Here is a 25,678-nt window from a genome sequence, read left to right as displayed (position 1 = left end):
GAATACAGCCCTTAAAACCCATGTGTGTTCATGTTGTAAGAAAACCACAAATTATTTTTCCAGATCTGATTTGCATAACGTTTCATACTGGGAATATATTCAAACCTGGTTCTAAAAAGCCTATTCGGGTTTGTGGTCTCACCTGATTTGATATAAACAGCGTGGCACGCTGAAGAGAATTTTAGAGTACTATACACATATGAGATTGCAAAAAAAATGACAGAACGTGTTAGAAAACAGCAATTTCTTCTTGTGCGTTGAAGATGGCATCCTTAATCTGGAAGCAGCGAAGGGAGAAAGGCAAAACATCAGCATGCACATATTCATCTTTGTGGGTCAGTGTGTTCAGCCATGCAGCTATAAAAAGACTTCAAAGGATCTCCAGTAAACTGAGTCCTAGTGTGAATCTGACTCCAAGCAAGTTAGATGCAGATCACTGAAGCCACTTTTAGCAACTCTGGGTTATAAATAGGGATTAAGGTACTCGACAAGGTCACAAAGGACCTTGGCCATATCCCACATCTGTACTCATTAAAACAGTAATAATCATTTGCTTGAAACAGTTATTGCCTGTGTTTTTTTTCACGTTGACTCAAGTGATGAAGCCTGTTTTTCCTGCCACAACTCTGCAAGTTTACTCCCTTCCTGTGTTGCATGTTATAGGGCCCCACCTGAGCCTTAAGCTTTTGTTCAGTTCCCCCTGGAGTCCCCCTCCTATGTGAGATCAAGAAGGGGAGGCGGGGGGGGTATATATTACCTGTAACACAGGAAGGAAGTGAGGGGGGAAAAAAAAATATTGTGTGGTTTCAAGATAAGCAACTTGGAGATAAAAGCCAGTAAAAATTCACAGATTCCAGAAGCAGGTGATTTGAAATTAAACAAGCAAGGAAAATTGTGTCTGTCAGTGATCTTTATTTTATTACTGAAAATCTACATTAACCTGCCAATATTGTGTTTTTTCTCTGTACGCTTTGTAACTTTGGCTAACATTGGCACATGTGCAGGGGAAGTTGTGATGGGTTGGGGAGGGAGGGAGGGAGGGGATCTCTAGTTGCATTGATAACTTAACTCACTCTTTTTCATTCATTTTTGGCATGGCACTACTACTCACACTTACTCAGCCACCGTAGAGGCAGAGGAAGCACGAGGTATGCAAGTCGTCAGGGCGACCCTGATCAGTGTTTCTGTGTTGTATTTCAATATGTAGTCTCCCCCTCCCTCTCTGTCCCTTTCTCTCTCCCTCTCCCTCTCCCTCATAATGTGGTAATATTTTAAAACCTCCATGTGGAAAATGGATACTCTTGCACCACCAGAGACTGAAAGGCAGAACAGAAGCCCTTCAAAATGTGTAGTATTCAGGGTTTAGATGAGCAGCACTTTGCAGAATGATCGGACCAGTATTCTTTTATTTTATAATCAATCAATCAAATTGTTTGTGCCCTCCCTTCATAAAATTCTTCTGCAGGTCGTGCCCGCAGCGGACGGGCATATACACAGTTTGATTTTTGGTCACTTCGTGCTGCTGGTCTTTATAAACCAAGCAGAGCAGTGAGACTGCTGGAGCCCTCAGACATCCAATCATTTGAACTGTGACGGGTGGAAATACTGCTGCCATAACATTTCTAAACCAAGTTGTGGTCAATTAAAATCAACTCAAAATCAAGCAAGTCAAATAGACCCAGTACCAGACTGTCAGACCCTTTAATATATAATATGAATACCACACGTGCTGCCTGATTACAGTATCTACAGTCTATAGTGTTGAGAGAGAGAGACAAGTTATTTCCTCAGTATACCTTTGTGCATGTAGATACAGATTTTTTTTTTTTTTTAACAGATCTACTTATTCTCTGCCTCTTACAAACAGCTAATGCAGTAGTCCCCTTTTCACCCCTCTGCCAAATGGAACATCGGTTCTCAAAAACACGCACATCCTGCCCGCTTAACACCTACTCAGAAAGTAACAGCTCTTGTAGCAGGGAGACCACTACAGCAGCTGCCCCTCTTAACAATACCATTGAGAACGCCAACGCAGATTCTCCTCATTGTCTTCCAGCCCACTCGCAATAAGATCATCTGCATTTAGAGTTATTGAAGCCTGCAATTTTGTTGAGCACATAATTGTTCTACAGTATGTGTAGCACATATAACTTTTTTTTAGTCTGTGGTTTTATATGTACATCCTTATAGACTGCTGCTGATCAGCAGCTTTTGTTGTGTTCAAAAACTGACACTTATGTTAAAATCTGTCAGCAGCTTATTTAGCTGTTGCATAAGAGTATTGTTATTTTGAGTAGCTTGCTAGTCAGGTGGCTAACCAAAATATTACGATGAGTCAACCACAATTTAAAGCGGCTGTTCCAGTAGTTTTATAAGTCCATGAAACCAGGAAAATCACATTTGGTTGGAGTTAATGAGATCGTCAGTTGCCTCTAAACCTGAAGCGTTGCTTTACAAAGATGCTAAAAACCGAAAATGGATGTGTCCAGCATCCCTGGCACCAAAAAACACAAATCCATCTTTGCCATCGTGTTGTATTTTTACTGTTTGTTGTGTTCATTTCACAGAACATTTAAGTCGAATTTAAAAGCTTTACACGGTTTTGTGTGTGTTCCATAACCAGGTATAACACTTCTCTATGAAACCTGTCTCCAATTCTGCATGCATCAGTGCAACAAACAAAAGCACTGATGGCTATTGAGTGCATGTTAATACAGCATGGCATTTGAGACTCTAGCTGGCTGATTTATAACTAGTGCAACTATACGGCTCTCCACTCCCAGCGCTTGTGAAAGAGTGCAGTATGGGGGACGATGACACAACACTGCAAGATTTCTGGTTGTGCAAGATTAATCAGTTTTTGTTCTGTAATGCCTGCCGTTTATATTGTGGAATAATGTTGTTGAATTTAACGTGTGTGTGTGTGTTATCACATGGGAAGGTTGTGGTGTGTTTCTTAAATTTTAAAGTGTTTAGAAGAGAGAAATAAAGTACCTGATCGTTTGCAGAGATTAGGGTGATAATGTTTCAAAGTTAAGCATTTCTAAACCACAAGTCAATAAAAATATATACCCCAAGCATAAGCATGCAACGCAATTAATACTATAAACGAGTGATAAATGAATACAAAATGCTTCTATCAAAATAATGTGTTTGATGCACTAACCCAGCGTGTCTGCTTCCCTGAACTGCCAAAAGAAATCGGAAGAGCCACACAACACAAGAAGCAACCAAGACAGTGTAACTTCCACACATGCAAGGATGCAAGCACGGGCATGCTTCACATAGCCATGCAGGTGCAACATTACTGCATGTGCTACTGTAGACGTTCATACAAACACCCAGGAACCCGCGACGGTCGGGCTGCCTGTGTAGAAATTACATTTGGATATAAAAACTAACAAAAAAAAATAATAGTCCAGTCCGTTCATTTTAATGGTGATTCCTGGACTGCGTAAATCAGGTACTTTATTTTCAAACTTTGTGGAGTTGTGTTTATGGGATTGTAAATCTCAAGCCCTGTGTTCTAGCCGTTTCCAGCTCGAGTTTGGTGTCTCGTTTAAAGGTGATGAAGAAATGGAGCGACTGGCTTTTCTCTCTTCCTCTGACAAAACCTGCCGCTAGTGGTGTAGTTGACAGAATACACCTCCTGAGGTCAACGTACATCTTGCACTCTTTCAGCGTGGTGCAGAGCGGGCTTTGACCCTGTCCTCTGGGGAGGGGGAGTGTAAAGTCCGAAGCTCCATTTATTTCACAGATGCTGCTGGTTTCTTTGTTCCGATACTCAGTGGTAATTGTATTGCTTGCCAGCTCCTGTTCTTGTAAATGGCGATGAACAGGATGAGTTCGGAGAACACTGAGAACATGGTTCCTCTTCCACATTTTCATTAAAAGGGCAGCATTACGGAATTAATCTCTTAATCTCATGATTCAGTCTTTTGGTTATTTTTTTATACAGTACAGATCTTATCACAGAAACTGTGTTAGGTCCTAAACAGTCTCCTTCTAAACTAGGATTGAAGTGTGAGTCTTGCTTTTGAACCCATTCTTAGGCTCTTGTTTGAGCCGCTGTATAGCTGTAGGTCACTCAGAGTCTGTTTGCTCACTGCGTTACGTGGAAGCGGAATCATTCACCAGCACTGTGACTTCCACACTAACCGTACTAATCTGTGTGAAGATGATCAAATACTAACCACTGACCCGCTGTTTGTTCCTCCTGTGCATGTTTAAAATAACATATTTATGTGTGGCTCACAACCCCCCCCAAAAAAAAATAAATACAGGTAAAATCTGTTTCGGGACTGTAGCGACCAGGGTAGGGTTAGTCCGTTTGCTAAAGTACGAGGGGGCTCCACCAGTGGGGAGTAAATTTGAATGATTGTAGTGTGCAAAATGTTTTACCTGTCGTGCACGTTCATTTGGTGTGCATTAACCAGCCAGCTGCTTCCCCTATTGACGGACTGTCGCCAGCCAGTAATATCCTTTGACCCAGAAGACACTGCTATGGGGATATTACCTAGGAAGTAACAGATTTCCCCCGAGGCATGGGAAGCTCATAACTTTCTGAAACCTAATCTAGTACCCGATACCACGTTTTAAAATGGAAGTAAATGTTTGCAATTCTTCTAGAACTGCCCATTTTAAGACCTTTTATAGCCAAGGTTTATGGAATCATTTTGTTCTACATTCGCTTAAACAGTATGTAAGACTATTTGTCTTCAGAACACTTGCATTCGTTTTGCTGCAGGTTATCGTTTTTTAACCCAAAGCCAGGTTTTACCTGTATATTATGTTGGCAGGTTGAGGGTTGTACTGGGAGTGGTAGGTGGCGTCCCTTCTGTTTTCCTTGAATTGTGAGAACTGCAGTCGCTTGAGTTTTGATTTATTTCTGTACGTCTCTTGACAGCAATCCAAGGCTTCTCCCCTCAGCACAAAATCCGCAGTTTTGAAGAGGCGCACGCGCTGGACAGGATAAACGAGAGGATGCCCCCACGCAGGGACACCCTCGCTCAGGCAGACGGGACGGTGAACTCCCTAAACGCAGCCAACTCTCCAGACAAGAACGGGACGGGCAACCAGACACAGTAACCTGGCAGAGAGAGGGGAATGACGAGAGAAATAAAATCTGGGTTTTATTTATTTATTGACATAAAAAAATAATTTAAAAAAAAGACAACAAAAAATGCAAAGCGCGCACGAGAGAAACGCAACGTTGTCCAAGTAGAACTGGTCCAACAGCAATTTCGAGTAGCCTTTACTTAACTACAACAAGGAGCGAGAGAGACCATTTTGTAAATTTGAATTGATGTACAAGGTAAATAACAACACCTTTTTATTATTCAGGAATTATATACAATATAGTTCAACCGAGTGCTTCTGTGTTGTGTTTCTGTGTTTGTGAGGGAGCATTTAAAAAAATATATATATATATATATATATATATATATATATATATATATATACACACACACACACACACACACACACACACACAAATACAAATTTGGATTTGAAATAATAAGTTGGGCAGGGTTCTAAATCAAAATAAGATACAGTGGCATGTTTTGGAATACACTCACACCAGCCTTTCACACCAACACCAGAGAGAGAGAGGAATATGCATGAGAATTATTTGATGAGCTGCTGTTGTCTGTCCAGAAAGCAAAATATTGAAATAGTTGTACGCTATGTTGTGCAATGTAACGCTTGGACAGCAATGTGTAACAAGTGATCAAAAAACGGGTGACTTGATGCTTCCCCTTTGAACTTGTTATGCCATATAATTGTATACATGTATGTATATGATGTTTTTTTTTATGTGTTCCCTTATTTAAATGTGAGAGAAGTATTTTCTACCGACTGAAATATGGTACTCAGTCTTGGTATAAAGATAAGCCAATTCTGCAGTTTTATGTATTATAAAGTCATTCTATTGTAATCTTCCAAAACGGTTCCTTAGGAAAAACAACAAAGCATTATCGAATATCTGGTTTTAATTCAAGTGCAGTATTTTAAAATGATTTGCATCTTAAGTGAAGACTGACTCAAATTTACAGCGTGTAGGGATCTGCTGGTCACCACTGCAGAAATGCACAGCAGGTGTGAATATATTGTCCTGGATTACATTGTGTTTTTATTAAATTAAACTGGTTTGTAGGTTCAAAATCTTCTTTTGCATTTAAAAAAAAAACAACTCTTAAGTATGAAATAAAGAAGATATTAAGGCCACATATTTAATTTATTTTTTTTTGGCTTTTGTTTCTGAGTTCTGTCGACCGTTTTCAAACATATCTTGCAGAATGTACAGAAATGTTTATTATTCATTTCTTATTAGCTGTAAAACTTTTTTTTGTCAAGTAGTCGTATTGCAAGGCCTCTTTTAAAAATTTGAGTTGTCTCACTCCAAAAAAAGAAAGAAAAAAGGAAAAATGTCTTTTTTTTATTTCTGTTAATATTTGACACTTAGTCTTTGGGTGGGTGGTGGGGGAGAAATAGTTTGCTTTAAAATACTGTTCTGAAGATTCTTTACATATAAAAAAAAAAAAAACACAACATAATCAGTAATGTTTTTATTTACTATATAGCTGTCTGTAAATGCAAAATTGCCCTACAGTGTTTATTTTTATGTAAGTGCAATACAAAATCTGGTCACTAGGTTGGTAAGACTACAAATACTGTGTACAACGTCTTAAATTCAAACAGACTTGAAAAGATACTTGTTATCACACACTGCGTGTGACTGTAACAGGGATAGTAATACAGTAACAAAGAAACACAGGCTTCTGCTCAGACTGTGAGACATGTTAAAGGGAATCATGTGCAATCTGCTCCAGGAACCGGACTCTGCAGCCGTTTGCCATACCCGACAAGGGCTTGGTAGTTTCGTCTGTTTTAGTTTCACCAAACATTTCAGAAATCGAAAGTATTCCATTGGCTTTTTACAGTAGGAAAACAAGTTCCACGATAACAAATCAGTAGATGTGGCGTCTAACATTGAAAACAACTCTTAAAATTATAACAACAGATACTACATGAATTAATGCAATATACCTGCATTAACATATAGATCTGCTGTTTATGTTTTCTCCCTAAACTGATGATGACCCTGCATCTTGGAGTGAAGTATTGTTCACATATATAGGTCAGCAATAATAATAAAAATATACAAAGTTAAAAAAAAAAAAAAAGGCCAGACAATCCTCGTATTGTTTAAAGTTAATTATGTAGTTTGTTTTCTGGTAATAATAACAAATAGTAGTAAACACTCCATCACAGGTGATCCCAAACGTTCTGCACATCCTCATTCTGTAAAGTGCGTCATGTGTGAACAATAGCTGCACAGTTGCTATCCCAGATGTACTTGTTACACGTGTAAAGTTGAGGGAACGTGAAAGCACTGTGGCTTGGAACGTGATTTCAAGCCCCTGTGTGGTACACCGGGTGAGGCTCTGGGTTTGACACAGCAAAGCCGCCTCGAGCGAGGTCTCTCTGTCTCCCGTTGATTAGCGTCTGCAAGCGGATCTGAAGGTGCAACATTAATGGACTCTTTCCTGGGAGTGCTGTAGGATCTTTATGGATATGCAAGTGGGCAGATAGCAGGCAGCGCTGCAGTCCATAACAACATCAAGTTTCATCAAGTTCTTTACTGCAATTTTTTTTTTAAACATTTTTTTCTTTATTTTACAAAATGAAAATAAAATGGAATCACCAAAGAAATCCCCCACCCCCCCCCCCCCCACCCCCCCCCCCCCCCCACCCCCCCGTAACAAAAACAATAATTAATCCAGAGCAAATGGTGCAAAACAAAACCTGTTATTTCCTTGGTCAAATAAACAGTAAATAAAGTGGTCAACAATGGCACTCTCGGTCTGGCTATATTCTCACAGTACTTTTGTTTTTAAATGGCCTTGTCTAATAAATAGTGTTCGATACAATTTCATACTGAGCGCAGTACATTGTGTTAAAACACCACATATTCATGTCTTGTAATCTGATTTATTTTTTTTGGTTTGAAGTAGTCTGTTAAACACAAATCGAACCAGGAATGCCCCAAATACCCAATAAAACCACGCGTGACTCGATTTCTCTTAGACAGAGTGGACATCTAATGATTCGACGGCAACACCAGTGTGGACAGTACACGTTAATAAAATGTAACATCTTTTTACAAAATGTATATAAAGTGCCCAGTCAGTATGTTTACACGCAGGCTCGTATTCCATTACCAAACTCTGTTTTCAGAATAAGTCCTGAAAACAAGATATTTACAATAAGGTAAGCAGCATAAGAGACGTGGAGCATTGAGCTATGTTGTGGAACATTAGTAACCAGCGTATTCCAAATACCTGCCCTTCACTGTCCCTGTGGTGTGGGAGACCCATCGTCTCTGACGTCAGGGACTCAGGAAACTTGTGATTGGGTAACATGGCTCTGGACTTGGGGACTCCGTGCCTTGCTAATAACACAGCGCAGTGTCTGTGTTACCGCAGCCAGGAGGGATGCATTGTGTAAGCATGCAGGTAACACAGTATTTCACTGATTGCAACTGAAGGAATTGAAGCTTGTCTACACTAGATATTGGGTATTCAATTTCTTATGAGTTTGGGTGTGCAGTTTAAAAGAAATGGTTCGCTTAAATGTTGTCAATCAGTTACAAATAAACAGCTTGTGTTTCTGCAGAAGACAGGTTGATGCTGCTGTACAAAATAGAAAAGGACTGACTGTTATAAGTGGGGCTGTATTTGTAGCATGTGATCGAAGTCTCCCTCACAGAAGTATCGGCCACAGATATTCCAGCAGGAGATGGTTATGAGACAGTTGGCAGTTTATTGGAAGGAAGCTGGGATTGTCTGTGTTCAGTTCACTTATTGTAATGAATACATTTGGGACACACGTTCAAAACACTCCTGTTAAAGTGGGCTGGGTCAGTAATTCAGTCCCTGCACGGGGCTAATGTGTGCAGGACTCAGAATACGTCATGCATGTGAACACACTGAATGTTATATAAATAGATACATATTGTATGAACAGATATACAGTTCAAGTCATCCCCCCAAACCACACACACCAGGTCTCATTTTCTGTTCATTCCCGTGTGACTGTAAGGCTGATAGTAGGAGCTCAGTTGGTAGGTGCTTCCACGAGTAAACTGCACCCAATTCCTAATGTTTCCCGAGCGAGTCTCAAATGTGATGACAGAGCTCCCTACCCAACTCCCATTAAGCCATCTAAACACCTTACAGACCTGCACCCTATTGACAGTGTTATGATGGGTGTTTCAATTATTTTGTCCAACTTAAGTCTCTAGATCATCCCCGTAGATTATGTGGTCCAGTCTTAATCAAAAGTGGCGAGCTGAAGCTGTCCTCCTTGCCCACCTTCCAATCCTGTCCTAGACTCTTGGATTATTCACAGGTTTCAGACCCTATGTTATAAAACAAGAGAACCATTTTACAAAATGGTGTAATAATAAGTTTGGTGGGAACAGCTATGTCCAACCGTTTTGCATCACCTACATTTAGATCTTTTATTCAACATCATGTAATCAAAGGAATTGCAAAAGTCTACCAGGAAGCCATAATAACAGCACAGTATGTCGTGTTAGATTTTGAAATGTCAAATTTTTCGTTAAGTACATCCGGAAAACTACAAAGTGGTGTGCAGTTCAATATGTTAACGTAACATTATTCAGCAGGTTTCATTCAACTTCTATAGGGTGATGCAATACCTGCAGGCGACAGGCACTTTCACTGATGCCAGCAACTAGTTTTAGGGTTTCGCTTATTTGCACGCTGACAGAAAAGGGGTAATCGTTTATTAAGAGTCGACACTGCGTGGTACTTACAGCTCTCACATTAGCCAGGGAGACGGCTGGTTTAGAGCTGGGGATCGGAGGTGCGGTGGGCTTCGCGGTCACCTGCCCGGTTGGTTTGGCGGCAGAAGGGAGAGCTGGAGACTGTCTCTGAGGGAACAACGTGAAAAAGAGGAACTTACCACCCCGCTGGGCAGTATAATGATATAGCAATGAAGCCCGAAGAGGCCGGCCCTCTCCAGTTAAATGTCCTGCTTTCTCAGTGTATAGCCCGAGGAGCTGGCCTTTTAAGCTGCATCATTTGAAAGGCAGCGTTCAGATCTCCTATGCACGACACAAGCTGATTGTGCAGCAGGAAAGCTTCAACCTCTTTTGTCCCAATTCTGATTAAACAAAATTATACTAAATGCTTGGAACTTATATTAACAGTCATGCACCTGCATTAAATCTCATACAAGTACTAACTGCACACTCATTAAAGATAAAAACATATGTAAAAAAAAAAAAAAAAAATTCTGAATGTTTTTTTTTCCTCTCCTAGAAGTCAGTAGTAAGCCCTGTATACTCACAGTGTTGAACACTGGCACTGCAGGAGGGGGAGCGGAGGGTCTGGTGTTTGAGGGGGGTGCTGAGGGGGTGGGGCCTGGTTTAAATGCAGAGTGAGGGGCGGGAGGGGCAGCCCGTGAGGGATACTGAAAAAAAAAAAAAAAAAATTGATTCAGCATTACAGGCTATATACACTGTACATATTACATACCTTTAAAAAAAAAACAAAAAAAACACACAACTTGATAATCTGTTCTTCTGCAGTGCAATAGAAATCCCAGAGCGCCGTACGAAGTTCAAAACAACAACAAGAGAGCTTGCGTTTTACAATGCGCTCTGGCTACAAACCATTATATAAAAAAAGCACATTTAAAAAAAAAGGCTGTTTTAAAAGTTCATGTTCCCTTTATATATAATTCTGTTTCAGTCATCTACTGACTTTTAAAAAAGGTTAAAAGCAGCCCTGTGACTTCTATAGAGCTCTCTAAGCACAGTTGATACACCAGAGATAAACTAGTAACCCTATCCCTGTGCAACACTAGAACGAATGTGATATTTTTTTAACGTCCACTAGGGGGCAGTGTTGCAGGTTGACGCTTGAGAGAGTCTTAAACTTTTTAAAGTGCTTTAACATTTCCCTATCATTTCCAGCCTTCTGTTGTATTTGTTTTCATACCAGCACACAGTCATATTTAACATTTCATTGCTCCGTTCCCACCAAGTTCTTGCACAACACAGAGCAGAATACACATTCAGGACCTTTAATGTAACGTGCCCTGCCGTACGGTTTCTATGAAGTGACGTACCATGCTGCTGTACTGTCCTTGAGACGGGGCCGGTTTCTGAGGATGTTGTGAAAAGCTGGGGTTTGAAAGTCCGGATACCTGTCTGCTAGAAGGGGGCCTGAAGATCAAATAAAAGACATCCATAATACACAGAATATAAGCACTCCCAACGCCCTCTGTCTTATCAATCTGCTGCAGAGTCCTATATGTAGCATGCAGGGAGTATGACGATCGGGACGAACACAAATTTGTCATTCCTCAGACTTGTAGTGTTGTCGGGTAAATAATCAGCAAATTGATAAGAGAAATCAGAGGCACTGTTGAGAGGTACGTTACAAGGTATTCTGATTTGATCGGAGAAACACACCCGGAAAATAAAGACAAAGAAGATGGCTTGGTTTGTGTTCGCTCATCGCGGTGCAATTTAACGTTATGTGTTGTGACCTTAGCAGATTTGCGAAGTGGTCAGGATGCTTCAACACATCGATACTCCAGACCTTTTAGGCAGCCAATTCATATTTCGGACGGTATACAAAACACAGATTAAAACACAGAATCACATGCACTGAGAATGAGAGAGAAGATTTGCTCCTCAGAAATTCATTTGCAGCTCTACCTTCGTTCAAGACAGAGCCTCGTTCTTCCACTGCTGTTCAATGTTCGGTTTTCATTGCTGAACGCATTTCATCAGGTCTCATCATCTTCCCATCTTTTTTCCCCAAAGTTATTTGAAGCGGTTTCTTTGTTTTCTCTGCTTAACAATACCCTGCACCTCCGAGCCTCATTCATTTGATCCGTCCCAAATCCCATTAAGCAATTAACCAACCAATCAATGTTCTTCCATTCTCCCCCCTATCACCATCACTGTTCCAACTAGGGGTGGGCAGAAACTCGTACCCGCAATCCCCTTTGAGAAGTGTTTATCAGCAGCTGTTAAATTAATGCATTTCTTAATGTGCTGATTTCAAAATAAGAAAAGCTGTCCTTCCCTCATGTTTACAATAAGGTACCAATCAATGACAGTTAGCCTCTGTGTTGAGTGTTTAAATAGTCTATTGGAAGAATATTTCCCTCTCATCCAGGGCGCTGACATTTTTACTGCCGAACTATCGAGGCCATGAACTGACTTCCTTTTCTACTCAATCGTAAAACAGGAGGGAGGACAGCTTCTCTTGTTTTGAAACAAACACATTATGAAATGCATTCACTGAATACCTGCCGATAAGTATGCCTTAAAGGCGAGTCCGAGTTTGGGCACCCCCCTAGCTCTAACAGCCTGATCAGCTGGAACTGGAAAAAGGACTCACCACTGGAGTACCTGAGCCATTGCCACCTCTTCGATCACTGTTATATTTCTGGGTTTTGGTGAAGTCGTACTAAATTCCAGCCGATATTGCTATTGCACAACAGATAAACTTTTATTAAAGCACCTCTCTACCTTGGATTGCGAGGTTGCTAACAACCGCCAACGGTGGGGCGCTGCTGTCATGCCATGCGTTACTGTTCTGTAACTGAAAAATCATTTCAAGTGCATCACCGTGCGTGGTACTCTACAAGTCCCGAGATACAGTTAAAGTGACTGCAGCTAACAAAACAGTTTTATAAATCATAATCATTGAGCATAGCATATGTTACACACTGTAGGTCTCAAATTCAGTTTTGAAAGAATCACATGCTAATGGGAAACACAATGGGAGCCTTTGTGATGTGTGTTTATTGAAACTGCACTGTGTCCTGCCGGATAACAGGATTTGAAACCCAGATCAAAGTGAATGGCGGAGAGATTCCACTTGTCAAATACTACATGCATTTTTGTAGAATTATAGTAATGTTATGGCAACATGTTAGGAACACATGGTGCATGTGGTGTCAAGATCACGCACAAAGTTACAGTCTGTGCAGCCTTTGTGAAGGTGTGGTGATGCTGCATAAGGTCTCATTAAAATAAACTGTCAACAGTTGTAAAGCATGAGCTGGCAGCAAAGTGTTACCTGTGGAGTCGCGTCTGTTTCTTCTTCTTGATAAAGAGTACCGCTGCGAGTACTCCAATGAAAAGGATGAGGAGCAGACAGCAGACAGAGACCACGATGCCAATAATAGTGCCTGAAACAAGACAGGGAACTTCGGCTCAGGCAGATTATCTATTAAAACACACACTAGAAACACGACTGCATCAGACATATCTGACTCCACATTGTTTGGCCTTTAGCTTTGCCTTTCCTGGTACCCCTGCCCATAAATCTGCTCGCAGATCAGTGGAGAGGCTGGCCGCGTTGAAGCCAGGGGCAAGGGGGCTGCCCTCCAACTTTAGACGAAGCCAAAAAGCATTTGAGGCCAGTGTGAACGGTAGAATCTGGGGCATCACTTTCAATGACTTTAAAAATGTCCTTGTATACAAATTGTTCAATTTATTATAGCATTAACATCCCCTGTTGGGTAATTTCATGAAGATAACACAAAGTTCAGCTTCAAGCAGTTAGGTAAGACATACAAGATAGGCGCTTGAGACTGCGAGTGAGAACAATCCTCTCCTGACGACAGACCGTCGTCGTAGCTGAGGTATCTCCAAGAACATTCGCTAACGGGAATCAATAAAGGGAAGTTGCTAACACATCAGTTGGCTGTGTGCACACTTGTTCACATACCTCATGAATTAGTTTCCATACACTGAAGTTAGAAAGCCTACCTTTTGACAGGCCTGTGGGATTCTGAGTATGACAACTGGAGGTAAACCACCCTGGCTCACACTGACACTCCAGTTTGTGGTTACATTGCTGGAAACAACAAAAAAAATAAATCACCAACAACTAGCTTATATACATTTTAAAAGGGAGTTGACGTTGCTTACATTTTTACTAATAAAATACTTCTCAGAAATCAAAGCTGATTTGGGTGGAGGAGAGGTAGGGAGACTAACATGCATCTAAACGTAGCCATGAGGAGTCTTTTCAGAAGCAGTTTGTTAGAATACAGTGACAGTGATCTAATACAGAATCATGCACTAAAATATTAAAACAGGTAAAGAGTCAACATTACACAGCGGGTGATGTAAAGCACTCCTTTAAGAATGTGTTTTAAACTTTCAAATTTAACATCTATGCAGCGTTACTCTTACCGCATGTCCTGAGCACTTGGCAGAGCAGTTAGCAGACCTGTAAACAGACTGTATATCATTGCATTCACCACCACTGCAAACCTGAAAATGGAAAATTACACACAAACTTAGCTAAATGTATGCCCAAGCAGAAAGCTAGCAGGGTGACCGGACTACCTTATGAAAGTACCCTATCGCAGTACAAGCATAGCAAAATGGGGTGGGGGGTTTGCAGAAACACAGTGCAACCTCTCCCTTTCAATAGGAATAGGAAGCTGCCTCCCTGCTCCTCATTGATGTGGCCAAGCTAAATTTGCAATGGCACATGTTTTTACATCCAGAGGTGTTAAAAATTAAAAGTCAAATGCATTTATTTAAACAGGATGGAACCCTTGGGATATACATCTCATGTTACAAGGGGGGTCCCTGACAGAAAAATGGGTCTTCTGTCCTATTGCATACCCCCCCCTCCCACGCAACTCCTACCTGTCCATCCCCACATTTGACACCTTTTTGCACCAGTCCTTTGTCCTCCTCGTCCTTGTTTCTGAAGAAGCTGGTTTTGCAGTTCCAGAACATTAGCCCAGTCCCCGAGTTAGGGTTGTAGTTTCCCCCACTACAAAACAGCTTTCCACACTTCACGTCCCTGTGAATGAAAAAAATAAATCAATTCAGAGATTTCACACAAGTGTTTTTCCATGATTATGGGTGGGGAAGAAAAAAAGATGTGTAGACTTTACTTTTTCTGGCAGCCAACATAATCACCAGTTGGTGTTCGTTTACAGAATTCATAGTATGTTCCTTGAGTGTTGCGATCAAAGCATTTATCTTCGCCCACCACAGCACCTGAAAACAATAAAAACATGACACATTCGCAAAGCGGACTTGGTGTGAGCAGGGGGAACGGCGTGACGTCATCGTTACTGAACAAAACAGCCCAGCCCACTGCCCATGCCACAAATAAAATAACCACGTGCGATTTGAACCCGTTTCATTTTAAATCCCAGGTTGCCTGTTCTCGTTACTTTTCTTGCTTCTGGAAAGACTCCTCAATCCACTTTTTTTCATCGCTGTTGCTGGAGAAGCATATTAGCGTTGCACTGAAACTCCCAAGTGAAGCATTGTGCACTAAACTCTCCTCCCGCCTTCAGAAAATCAGCTTAAGGAGTCTTTTCAGAAGCATATATTTGTTTTCATTACCAAGAACGGTTCGCGGTGATCAAGGAACAATCCGAGAGGCACAGAGAACACACATAAGAAGATATAACACAGGTAAGAAATATTAGCTATGGAAATGTATAACAAGATAACATACTTGCACTAATGGCTTGTATTAAGTTTAAACCCAGATTGCTTCGTGGCATTACCTGATCCCCACAGGCTTCTGCATTGATTCGCTAATGTGGGACATTCCCCATTGTAGCAATAGCCTTGCCCGTTCTGGCATGGTGCTCCGTTGACTGTGAACACGTCCTCAGGACACTGGTTAGAGTCTCCAGTGCAGAACTCTGGGAGATCGCAGTCGTCTTTGCTTTTCCGGCACTCTATTCCAACCGACATGATCTGTACCGAAAACAAGACCGTTTAAAGCTGTAACACTCCAAGCGGTTGTCAAATGAGCTTTTACGTGTCTGCCAACAGAAAATAGCAGCTCCATGAAACGCTGACCCAGAAAACCTTAGTTCCGCTGGTCAGACCTGCAAACTGACATTAAAACCCACACACCTGAGACAGTCATTAAAATATAAGTCAGATGTAAGATTGGATTTAGGGTCAGTCTTGGCTGGTTCCCAGCCTCAGTATGCAGCACAAGACTGGACGTTTGAATAAGCATATGAATGTAGAAAGTGGATTTTTGGGTAAAGTTTGTCATTATCAACATATGACTATGATTTCATGCACAGCTGTGGCCAAAAGTTTTGCATCATGCTAGTATAAAAAACTAATTTTGCTTCATGAAGTCGAATGAAACCTGCTGAATTGCGTTAACACACTGAATTACACACCGCTTTGTAGCTTTCCCATATACTTACTGAAAAGCTGACAAATACTGAAAAAAGGTGAAAAAAAACTACTATTATGGCTTCCAGTAGACTCTTGTGATGTCATTTTGTACTTTCTTTGATTACATGATGTTAATTTACATATTTTATTTATGTGCATATTGTTTAAAAACAAAATGATGCCTCAATCCTATAAAATTCTAGGTGATGCAAAACATTTGACCATAGCTGTACACAGAGCTGTATGAAATGTTTCTAACAAACAACAGACAATGGGTGTATTGAGCTAAAACTATGCAATAACTAAGCGATGACACAGAGCACTATACAAGCTTGCTAATAGCAGGTACACAGGATTATTAAATAAGGATTAATTCCACTCTCCTGCTTACCTTACAGTTCTCACAGCAAGGTCCCTCAGCGCACTGGGCTTCCTTCGCTAGCATGCAGGTTTTAGCATCACAGCACTGGTTTGTACACTCCTTAAAAAAGAAACCATTTGAACGCAATGAAATGCACGTATTTTCATTCCAACTCTCTTCTGCACACACGGAAAAGATACAGCCGTGTGCAAATGCATCAGAACACCCCGTTGCTTCAGTAGTTTTGATTTGTTGTGCATAAGAAGTCAAACCATGGAACTGCAAATCCTGGACAATTGTCAAAATAGGCAATTTACTGATTGTCTAATTGAACTGATGACTTTTAATAGGCCGTCATGCAATTCATTTCAAATAGTAAGAGAAATGCATAAGACTTAAGTTGTTTAAGACGCCTAATGGAAGCACAAAGCGGTCTAACATAGCTTAACCATCAACCTGCTGCACTCTGCCATCAGGAGTGTAGGTTAGAAATATGCAAGGAAGAAATACCATAAGGAATACAATATGTAGTATTTCTTAGATCCACTGGGGGCAGTGTTGTTCTCTTATTCCTGATGAACAGGAATCAGAAACCCTGGTCAAGCTGCAGTTAGTTGTTGTTTATTCAGGGAGCATGCCGCGAGAGACAGGGTTACCTCCACGGTGCCACAGTCACACTGCTCTCCATGCTCGATGAATCTGTTGCCGCACACTGGGTCTGTGAGGAGATCCTTCTTGTCAGGTTTATCCAACAAACACTCAGGGTTTCTCTGGGTAAGGAAGTCGTGATAGTTCTGGAAACTGCAGCTGCTGAATAATTTGGGAGTGGTGTAACTGCAAAAAATGAGGGGGGGAGGGGTTAAAACAAGGAAAAAACACTGGTTCATTTGACAAACTACAGCCAAAACGATAAGTGACATTATTCCATGTCTCAAGCCTGCTCAAGTAATTTGTTACTCGTTTTTAAAAAAAAATAACAAATTAAATGTTTAGTATACAGAACTGCAAAACAGGACTGGCAGCAGAAAATGGTGAGTCCCGTGACTGAGTGCAATTTACCTTAAATCTGAATATTATTACTGTGCTGTACCTAAGAGCTGGAGCCATAATGCAAGAGGAGTCACTGCAGACACAGGCTGAAGAGTCGTGGCTCATGCCTAAGTTGTGGCCCATCTCGTGGGCCATCGTGGCCCCAACAGCGATTGAACTTGTGCTGTGATCCTAGAGGGAGCAGAAAATCTCATAAAAAAAATGGAATGGGGTTGTATTTGAGTTTTGGATGCTTGTACAAACACCTGCACTATAAAAAGTATGAAAGCTTACCTGAATAACCCCAGTGGAGTGTCCTGAACACAACGTCGCTACAAAGGCAAGTCCTACTGTGGCGCCCTCAAAGTCAATTGCTCTGAAACATGAAACCAGCATGCAATTACTTCACATCATAAGACTCTTCCGCTGTCCCTTTAGGACCGGCACACCGTGTTCCCGCACAGGCAGGCACTGACACTGGCACTCACGTCAGCAGCTGAGCGTTGTCGTGCTTCCTGGTCTTGACCAGCTCAGCGTTTCTCCATGTGGTAAACGCGTCCAGGGTCTGTCCGGCGGGTGCTGTCACTTGTATCTTGTCAGTGTCGGTCCAGACCTCCAACCCAACTAGAGCCACAAAGGTTTTGAGGGGCTTGTACACCTGGAATTCGAAATCGGAAACCATTACAAATTTATTTTTAACATCTAACTCTGCGACTAAGATTTGAGCCTTAGCTCAAGGAGACGATGCATTCCACGAGTTTGGACACACAGTTAGTTAAGCAAGGCTGTTTTGAATATGTTTATAGGTAACAATTTAGATTGTCTCTAATTATGTGTGCTTACTGATAATTGCAATGTTATCATTAAATAGTTACATAGTTAAAGGGTTATATCATGCAAAAGGATTTACACATTAAGTACACTAATATTAGCGTCAAAATGAAAGAAGCCCGGGATGCTGACAGATTGACCATGCCTCGGCGCGGCAGTAAGCACGTCAGCGCCCCCCGGAGGAGAGAAAAAAAAAATCTGCTTCCAACCGGCTTTTAAAACACTCTGCGTGGAAGATAATTGCTGTTGATTTGTACTCTATTGCAAAGGTGAGGGAAGGACAGCGCGTCTGGTTTTGAAACCAGCACGTTAATGAATGGATTCGTTTTGAATACCCGCCGATAATTCTTTCAGGCGATCACGAGCGCGACGATCAGCACACAGCCCTCTTTTCTAACGAGTCTCTTACCACGTTGATGAAGTTGAGCACTTCAAACACCCGAGAGCGAACTGCATCAAAGCTGCTCTTCATTTTCTTGTACTGAAAAGGAGCAAGAGAAGACACTTTTTTAGTTTAAATGCGACAAAGTGCCCCCTTGTGAAAGTATTAACTAGTAGAAATATTAGCAGAAGCATGGGAAAAGCAATGGGAAAACTGTAAAAATACCATGCAAACATGTACTGCACAATTCATGCACTAGCGGTGCACATCTGGATATTGTAAAACATGTGCAATTATTAACAAATCAACAATAAATAGGATACACTGGCACTTGTACGTGGTTTAAAATATCTTATAAAGTTAGCAACGAAGGTGACAGAGGGAAATGACCTTAATAAGGGATAAGAGAGGGGAATAGCAATACAAAGTTACCACAGGACTTACCTCTAAATTATCAGCAACAATAAACAGCTCAATGTATTTGAAATCTTGTGTAAGCGCTCTCCCCTGCAAAATAAAATATATATATATATTATTATTAATATAAATAGTATAATAATAATAATAATAATAATAATAAGCTATTATTGTAATTACAAATCTTCCAATTGGATTGCATTATAATCCCAGTGTAATAACAGATAACAGCAGTACACATTGGACTTGCAAGGAATACCTCTCTAGCACAGTGCAGTGGTGCTGACAACAGCACTCCACCTGGTACAGACAAGGTACTGCAGTGAGTTACCAGTATATTCACTAAAACATGTCGCCTAAGTTTTAGGAAGGAACTAGAAAGGTTTACGAAATAAAATAAAATGAACTTGACCGCTAAGGCACCACAGACATTTAAAACTGCGACAACTGCAATTTGACAAACCTCAGTGACGCAGTCACTAGTCACAAGAGCTTAACCAGAATATTTCCAAAAGGGGAAGTGAAATTAAGGCAACCACACTGGATTTCGTTACTAGATTAAACTGACTGAGGCGAATCGAGAAATTCGAGCCCCTTTTCACCTGTGGAGTCCTGGATTTGAAGCCCATTCAAGTCATAGTTTGATTGCCCTCATGACAAACCCCGCCATACAATCTGACACGGTGCAGCACGGCTAGCTGACAGTCTGTGCAGAGATTTCTGCTGCCCAACCCCTTCCACAAGCGCTAAATTCACATGCAAATTAACTATATAATATATATATATATATAGATATATATATATATATATATATACTTATATAAATAGTCCGGATATATAATATATATATATATATATATAAAAAAAACTCTTACCGAGGCTCTGGAGCGCACCGTACTGGTTTTGGGATACGTGTCGTCCCAGGACGTGTTGGTGACCCCACAGACAGCCGGCACCTGCTCCAGACTCTCGTATCGGTACACGGCGTGTTCATCCGTATCCCCAGCCTGCTCTGATAGAGGCTCGATTAAATAGCGCCGGCCGCGAGTCTTGAAGAATCCCCTTTAAAAAAACAAGAGGAAAAAATTTTGCACGGGTTCAGATCACGAAAAGGGGCACACTTCACTGGGAAAATACTTACACGGTTCTCTTCCAAAAAGTTTAAGGACCGTTTTTGAAACTCTTTTATTGCACAGCGTTTAGAAACATCGTCTTAGACAGAAGTTGTTTCGGAACATGAGAACAAACGTATTATCCTTTATAAAACTGTTGAAAAGGGGTTTATTGGACAATACCGTAAGCCAGAAACTTACCTGATTCCCATGCAGGTGCTAATGCTCGCTGAGGAGCCACTGTCGTTGTGTATGCGCCCATGGTAATAACAGTGATCCTAAATAAACAAAGGAAAACACAAGATTAATATGTTGTGTTACAATTGCTTTAGGCCTAAAAGCAAAGGATGATCTCAATAAAAAGGTTTCATTTTTAAAAAAAAAGGTCTTTGAAAACACGTCTCAAAGAATAGTAAGGTAATGTGACCCACCAGGTCTTGAGGGACTGTCGTTACTTTCTCGCCATCCTCGGTGTAGCGCGTTTCAACGTAGTCCTTGGCGAGCAAATCCCTGGTACGAGACGGATAAAAAAAAATCCCTTATAAAAGTGTACACTGCAGGCATAGCACAGTGTAATACAGCATATAAAAAGCATGGCATTGTAAGGACCAGTGGAATGATACTAATAATCATGGCAGACCAGGGTACGCTTCATGCAAACGCAAAGAACTGCAAAAAACACCGTGCAAAAAATCCACGCTTTATAAGGGAACTAATCATTCAGGCAGGGCAATAAACGCAGTGTTTAATTAGTTGGAGAGTAAAAAAGATTTGACATTACCCCCCCCCCCCCCCCATATTGACTGAAAGACGTTGTAAGCATGTTTGTCATTTTGCACTTACTCGTTCGTTTCGAGATGCAGCTCGACGTGTTCCCCTTCTACCGTCAGCCCGTACCGGAGAATACTCGGACGGTGCCTCTGAATAATAATAATAATAATAATAATAATAATAATAATAATTGCAGCAATTATAAATAATTCATTCTCATGGCAACTTTAAGAAACATGAGTGCTGTGCTGCACGGTTTCACTGGAACCCACCTGCGTGTCTCTCTTGTGTAATTCATGCAGCCTGATCGGTCTCACCACCTCGTAGCGCTCCACGCCTTCCAGCCGGACGACAGCGCCCTCTGAAACAACACCGAGAGAGCGACCAATTCAGCCACTCCACAAACCATCCGAGCGACCCGCAAACACACCAAAACCAGCCGACCCGCCACAGTCATGCCAGTGCATGCACCATCACCGTTTGGATCACGTAAAATAAGTGAAGTTTTATACAAAGTTGACCGAGTCAAAGTGAAAATGTAATCTTGAAACAGCAAGGGTTTTGTAAGAACTGAGTCATGGACACGAGAGACTAAAGAATTTTTTTTTTTTTAAATTAGGTTATTATTATCCTATTTAACTTAGGAGGGTCAATGTCAAGACTTGCTCTGTTTTCTAAGCATGTGTTCTTCCCACTATGCTTTCGCATTAGTCTCCAGAATGGCATTAAATACGTTAAAGGAGACCCGGATTCTCCTGTGCAGATGTTCCTGATAAGCACGTCTTGCGCTGGTACATTTCTGTTTTATCTTGTATCAAAAATTCCATTGACAAGGGTTTGAACATTTATTACAGGTTAACATAGTTTTAGGGGGCATGCACAAACACCTCTCCACTTACAACATTTCTCATTGAAGTATTTTCACGGAGTGATCCACCACTTCATATTAAGTTTCCTTTTGTTTTGCTGGTAATACACTGCTTGTCCACTAGATGGTGCTTTAGACAATTTATCCCTATTGTATATATCTATTACAGGCAACTAGTTTTGAAAAGTCTTTTTTTTTTTTAAATGGAACCAAGAAGTAGATTCAAGCTGCAGGCAACATTAGCTATCGAGATGGCGTTACATATGTAGGGGAATTCTCTTTTGTAACTATGGTTTTGACTAAACATAACCGTAATATCCTGTGCTTTATCATGCCTGCAATGCTGTTTTACACATCGCCTTTGCTTTTCCACGTTATACCGACCGGAACAGGCTTGTTCAATTCGTGTACCGTCAGTGTGCCACAATGCGATTTTCACACACACCCATATGTAGGAACAATGAATTTAATTGTGCGTTTTATGCAAAATTGTATTTGATTAGTTCCAATTGAATAAGTTTGTTATAATGAGCAATCCAGCAAAAGTGGGTTTAAAGATGAGCAGCAGGTTAGTGAATAGATGAGATGTTCAGGAAAGAAGTCTAAAATACAAAGTATAGATCTAATCTATTGATTTGCTTATGGTCGTGCATCTTAGCTTACCTTTATATATATATAGGTTGTGATTAATATCTTTTCCACGCCCCTGAAGTTGTTAGAGTTACAAACAAGAAAGAAATGGACGAAGCTCTTTCTTTTTAATTTTTCTTGTAGCTGTGCCTCTTCTGATTCAGTTGTCACCGGCCACCACTGGCACAGATCTGTATATCATTATTTTGTTAGTCATTTATTTACATTTAATAAATTAAATCGATGCGATGTGCTTGATTATTGTTGACTGCCATTTCTCTTCCCTTAACTTAGTTTAGAATTTTTTTTTTTTTTTTTTTTTTTTTTTTTTTTTTTTTTTTTTTTTTTTTTTACTTTTAACTACATCCGAGAAGTCACACATTTACTCCGCCCCTTTGGTCTTTACACAGACCCTGAGCAAATATTTTTGCCCAGCTTAAATACCTACCTACTAATTACAGACAGGTATCGCTAATTAAATTAATAAACCAATAACGCAAGTAATCAATTAAATCTGTGGATGCGCAAAACAGCCACAAAACCCACATTTATTTGGCAGGGATAGAAATTAACCCCATCCCTGCCAACCACCCCCAACCCTCAATAAACCCAACTATCTTTACTAACGATGCCCAAATTAGATGAAGCATGCCAAGGACATTAATTAGCTGTCATAACCTGGGAGTATAAAGAGGCTGCCTGTCTGTCTGTCTGTGCTCTGAGTTAGGATTACATCTATCTGATGAACAGACCAAGAGTGATGATGAAACTTGGTACGGACATTCGTATTTCGTATAGACAGCTGAGTCAGCGGATGTATGTTACTGTTATAAGTTTGCAAGGATATTGTTGCCTTTTCCACATATGGTGATTCACAAATTGTGAAAGAGGCTGTTTGTGTGAGTATTGTAACAGCGTAACTAAACTGTGGGTCTTCAGATTGTGATTAATGTTTGTCAAGGGTGCTGCAGATAAAACTGTAGTGACACAAGGTGACTTACTCAAAACAAACTGGTGGTGACCGAGCTGGGGTGCTGTACCCTATTAAATTCATTTAAAGCAATTTGCGATACATTCAAGACTCACTTTGATATTTTAATACGTGATTTATTTGTATTTGTGTGAGGTTTAAGTATGATCTGGTGTTTACTTCATTTGAATTGAACTAATGCATACACAGTCATATCTATGTAAGTACATTTGAATTACATTAAAGTTTTTTTTTATTTTAATAGTTACTAACAGGAATTAGAGACTCGCAGAGACAGAAACTGCAGTGAAGCGCTGTTGTGCACTTTTATTAAATAAAAAAGACACAAAGAAAAAGGCACAAGGGCCAAAACAAAATGTCCAGACCAAACAATGCAATATAGGCTGGGCATTCACCTTCACTGTAAAATTCACACACACACACACACACACACACACACACACACACACACACACACACACACACACACACACACACACACACACACACACACACACACACACACACACACACCTGATAAAACTAGCTTGAGAACCTGATGAACCTCCTGGATTAAATACAGTATACGTGAACAACAGATGCCTGTATCCATAAGTACTATCTCCAACTCAAACACAGTTCCAGTAATACAAACAGTTTAAGAATAGCTCCTATCCCTAATCCTAAAGGTAACCAGACTCAAAAAAAAAAAAAAAAAAAAAAAAAAAAAAAATTGGTCATAACAACAGCTTTCATTAATGTGAAATTGTCAGACTACAATAAAGTGTCAAACACGTGGCTTCAAAACATGTTCATATTTGAAGTATAAAACAAACAGCATCTGGTAAAACAGACCCCCCCCCCCCCCCCCCCCCCCCCCCTGGGTCCAGTGCGGCCCCCCTTGTCATGCATATGTCTTTTTTAATGTCCTACTACTACCAGATACTGCTTTGCCTCAGAGAGTTACAAGCAGGTCTTAGTAGACATAAACAAACAGTAATGTGAACAACGGCTGCATCTTTCTTTCTTTCTTTCTTTCTTTCTTTCTTGTGAAGTAGATTGCAGTGTGTTTAAAGTAGCTGTTGGATACGGCAGCTTTAAACAAGACCGATCATGCTATTGTGCTGATCCGGGATCAGAGGAGTGCATTGGCAGGGGCCCTGCTTTGATGCCTCAGGGACGGGCTGCTGTGCTGAAGTTTGTTTGCATGAATTAAAGCCGCAGTGTCTCACATTCCTTATTAATTGCATGCAGACCGACCTCTTTCAGTTGCAGCTGCCAGCACATTACCTTACAAGTACAAAAACAACTTTTCATTTTTGTACAGTACAGTTAAGGCTCCTTTCAAACATATAAATGAGATACTTTATATCCCTGAACCAGTAAAACCACTTACTCAGCAAGACGTCCTCAGCCAACTGGCAAACAACCACTACTGAACAGGATACAGCACCAATGAAACATTTAAACATAAACATGCCTTAACTAAAATGAAAAAGAAAAATAACCACAGATGATCAATAAAGTAACCAGGCACTTACCAAATGACTGAGGCAAAGCAAAGAGTATAAAGATCCATAGGAATGGAGTGAAGCTCCCCATTGTGAGGGTATAATGAGCGCTCTGGCACTGCAAGGACTCTTTATATCACCTGTGTGTGTACACAGTGCAACTTGACCACGCACTGAGTGACACTCCTTTATTTTGTCAGTGCTTTAAATTTTGTGACTCCAGCTTCCTCTTTAGATAAGTGTAGGATGTGGCTTGGTCTTGCTTCAACATGTAAGACCTGCAGAAACTACAGTAGCTTAAGGAATGTGCCTGTGCATATTTCAAAACCTCTGCAGGTTTGTACACTGAAGGATTTTGTAACAGGTCTGTTGTTGCATTAGCGTTCAAAGTGTTTACACGAGCGAAAGAAAATAATCTCACTTTTAAGTGAGTTGGATTTTAATACCGCGTATTTAGCATTCAAAACATTGGACAAGGCCTTTGCTGAAAGTTTTTGAAAACGTGATTGAGCTTTTTAATCTCTGAGTCGTTAGCAGAGCAGAGCATTGTCAATGG

At 40.7% G+C, this 25,678-nt stretch overlaps 2 protein-coding genes across 4 annotated transcripts in view; one reads left to right on the top strand and one right to left on the bottom strand.

The window, feature by feature from the left end:
* The window catches only part of LOC121303088 (serine/threonine-protein phosphatase 2B catalytic subunit gamma isoform-like), a 31,636-nt gene extending 26,213 nt beyond the window's left edge, over nt 1–5,423 (top strand). The window contains exons 12-13 of one of the 2 annotated variants that reach the window (XM_041233523.1): nt 1,122–1,148; nt 4,907–5,423. In XM_041233523.1, coding sequence (XP_041089457.1) covers nt 1,122–1,148; nt 4,907–5,088 — 209 coding nt within the window. In that variant the 3' untranslated portion in view covers nt 5,089–5,423. The remainder of the gene's footprint in view (nt 1–1,121; nt 1,149–4,906) is intronic. The other variant, XM_041233524.1, reaches the window with a different exon arrangement.
* A 2,367-nt stretch (nt 5,424–7,790) lies between these two features.
* Nucleotides 7,791–25,303, bottom strand: LOC121303087 (zinc metalloproteinase-disintegrin-like crotastatin). Of its 2 annotated transcripts, XM_041233521.1 has the most exons (23): nt 25,153–25,297; nt 21,416–21,504; nt 21,216–21,292; nt 20,804–20,882; nt 20,574–20,650; nt 20,136–20,322; nt 19,288–19,350; nt 18,871–18,942; nt 18,119–18,288; nt 17,925–18,006; nt 17,692–17,822; nt 17,258–17,435; nt 16,632–16,721; nt 15,604–15,799; nt 14,977–15,082; nt 14,723–14,882; nt 14,258–14,338; nt 13,829–13,916; nt 13,134–13,245; nt 11,164–11,260; nt 10,381–10,503; nt 9,845–9,961; nt 7,791–9,424 (listed from the first exon to the last, which is right to left on the bottom strand). In XM_041233521.1, the coding sequence occupies exons 1-23, from the start codon at nt 25,211–25,213 to the stop codon at nt 9,392–9,394; spliced, it is 2,469 nt and encodes an 822-aa protein (XP_041089455.1). In that variant the 5' UTR covers nt 25,214–25,297; the 3' UTR covers nt 7,791–9,391. The 2 variants fall into 2 exon arrangements, with proteins under 2 accessions (XP_041089455.1, XP_041089456.1); XM_041233522.1 differs by lacking the exons at nt 7,791–9,424; nt 9,845–9,961; nt 10,381–10,503 and adding an exon at nt 12,450–12,538 and having other exon boundaries at nt 11,173–11,260; nt 25,153–25,303.
* Between the last annotated feature and the right edge of the window lie 375 nt (nt 25,304–25,678).

This window comes from Polyodon spathula, chromosome 31 (assembly GCF_017654505.1).
Source record: "Polyodon spathula isolate WHYD16114869_AA chromosome 31, ASM1765450v1, whole genome shotgun sequence".
NCBI classification, from domain to species: domain Eukaryota; kingdom Metazoa; phylum Chordata; class Actinopteri; order Acipenseriformes; family Polyodontidae; genus Polyodon; species Polyodon spathula.
This window is presented reverse-complemented; position numbering and strand designations above follow the sequence as displayed.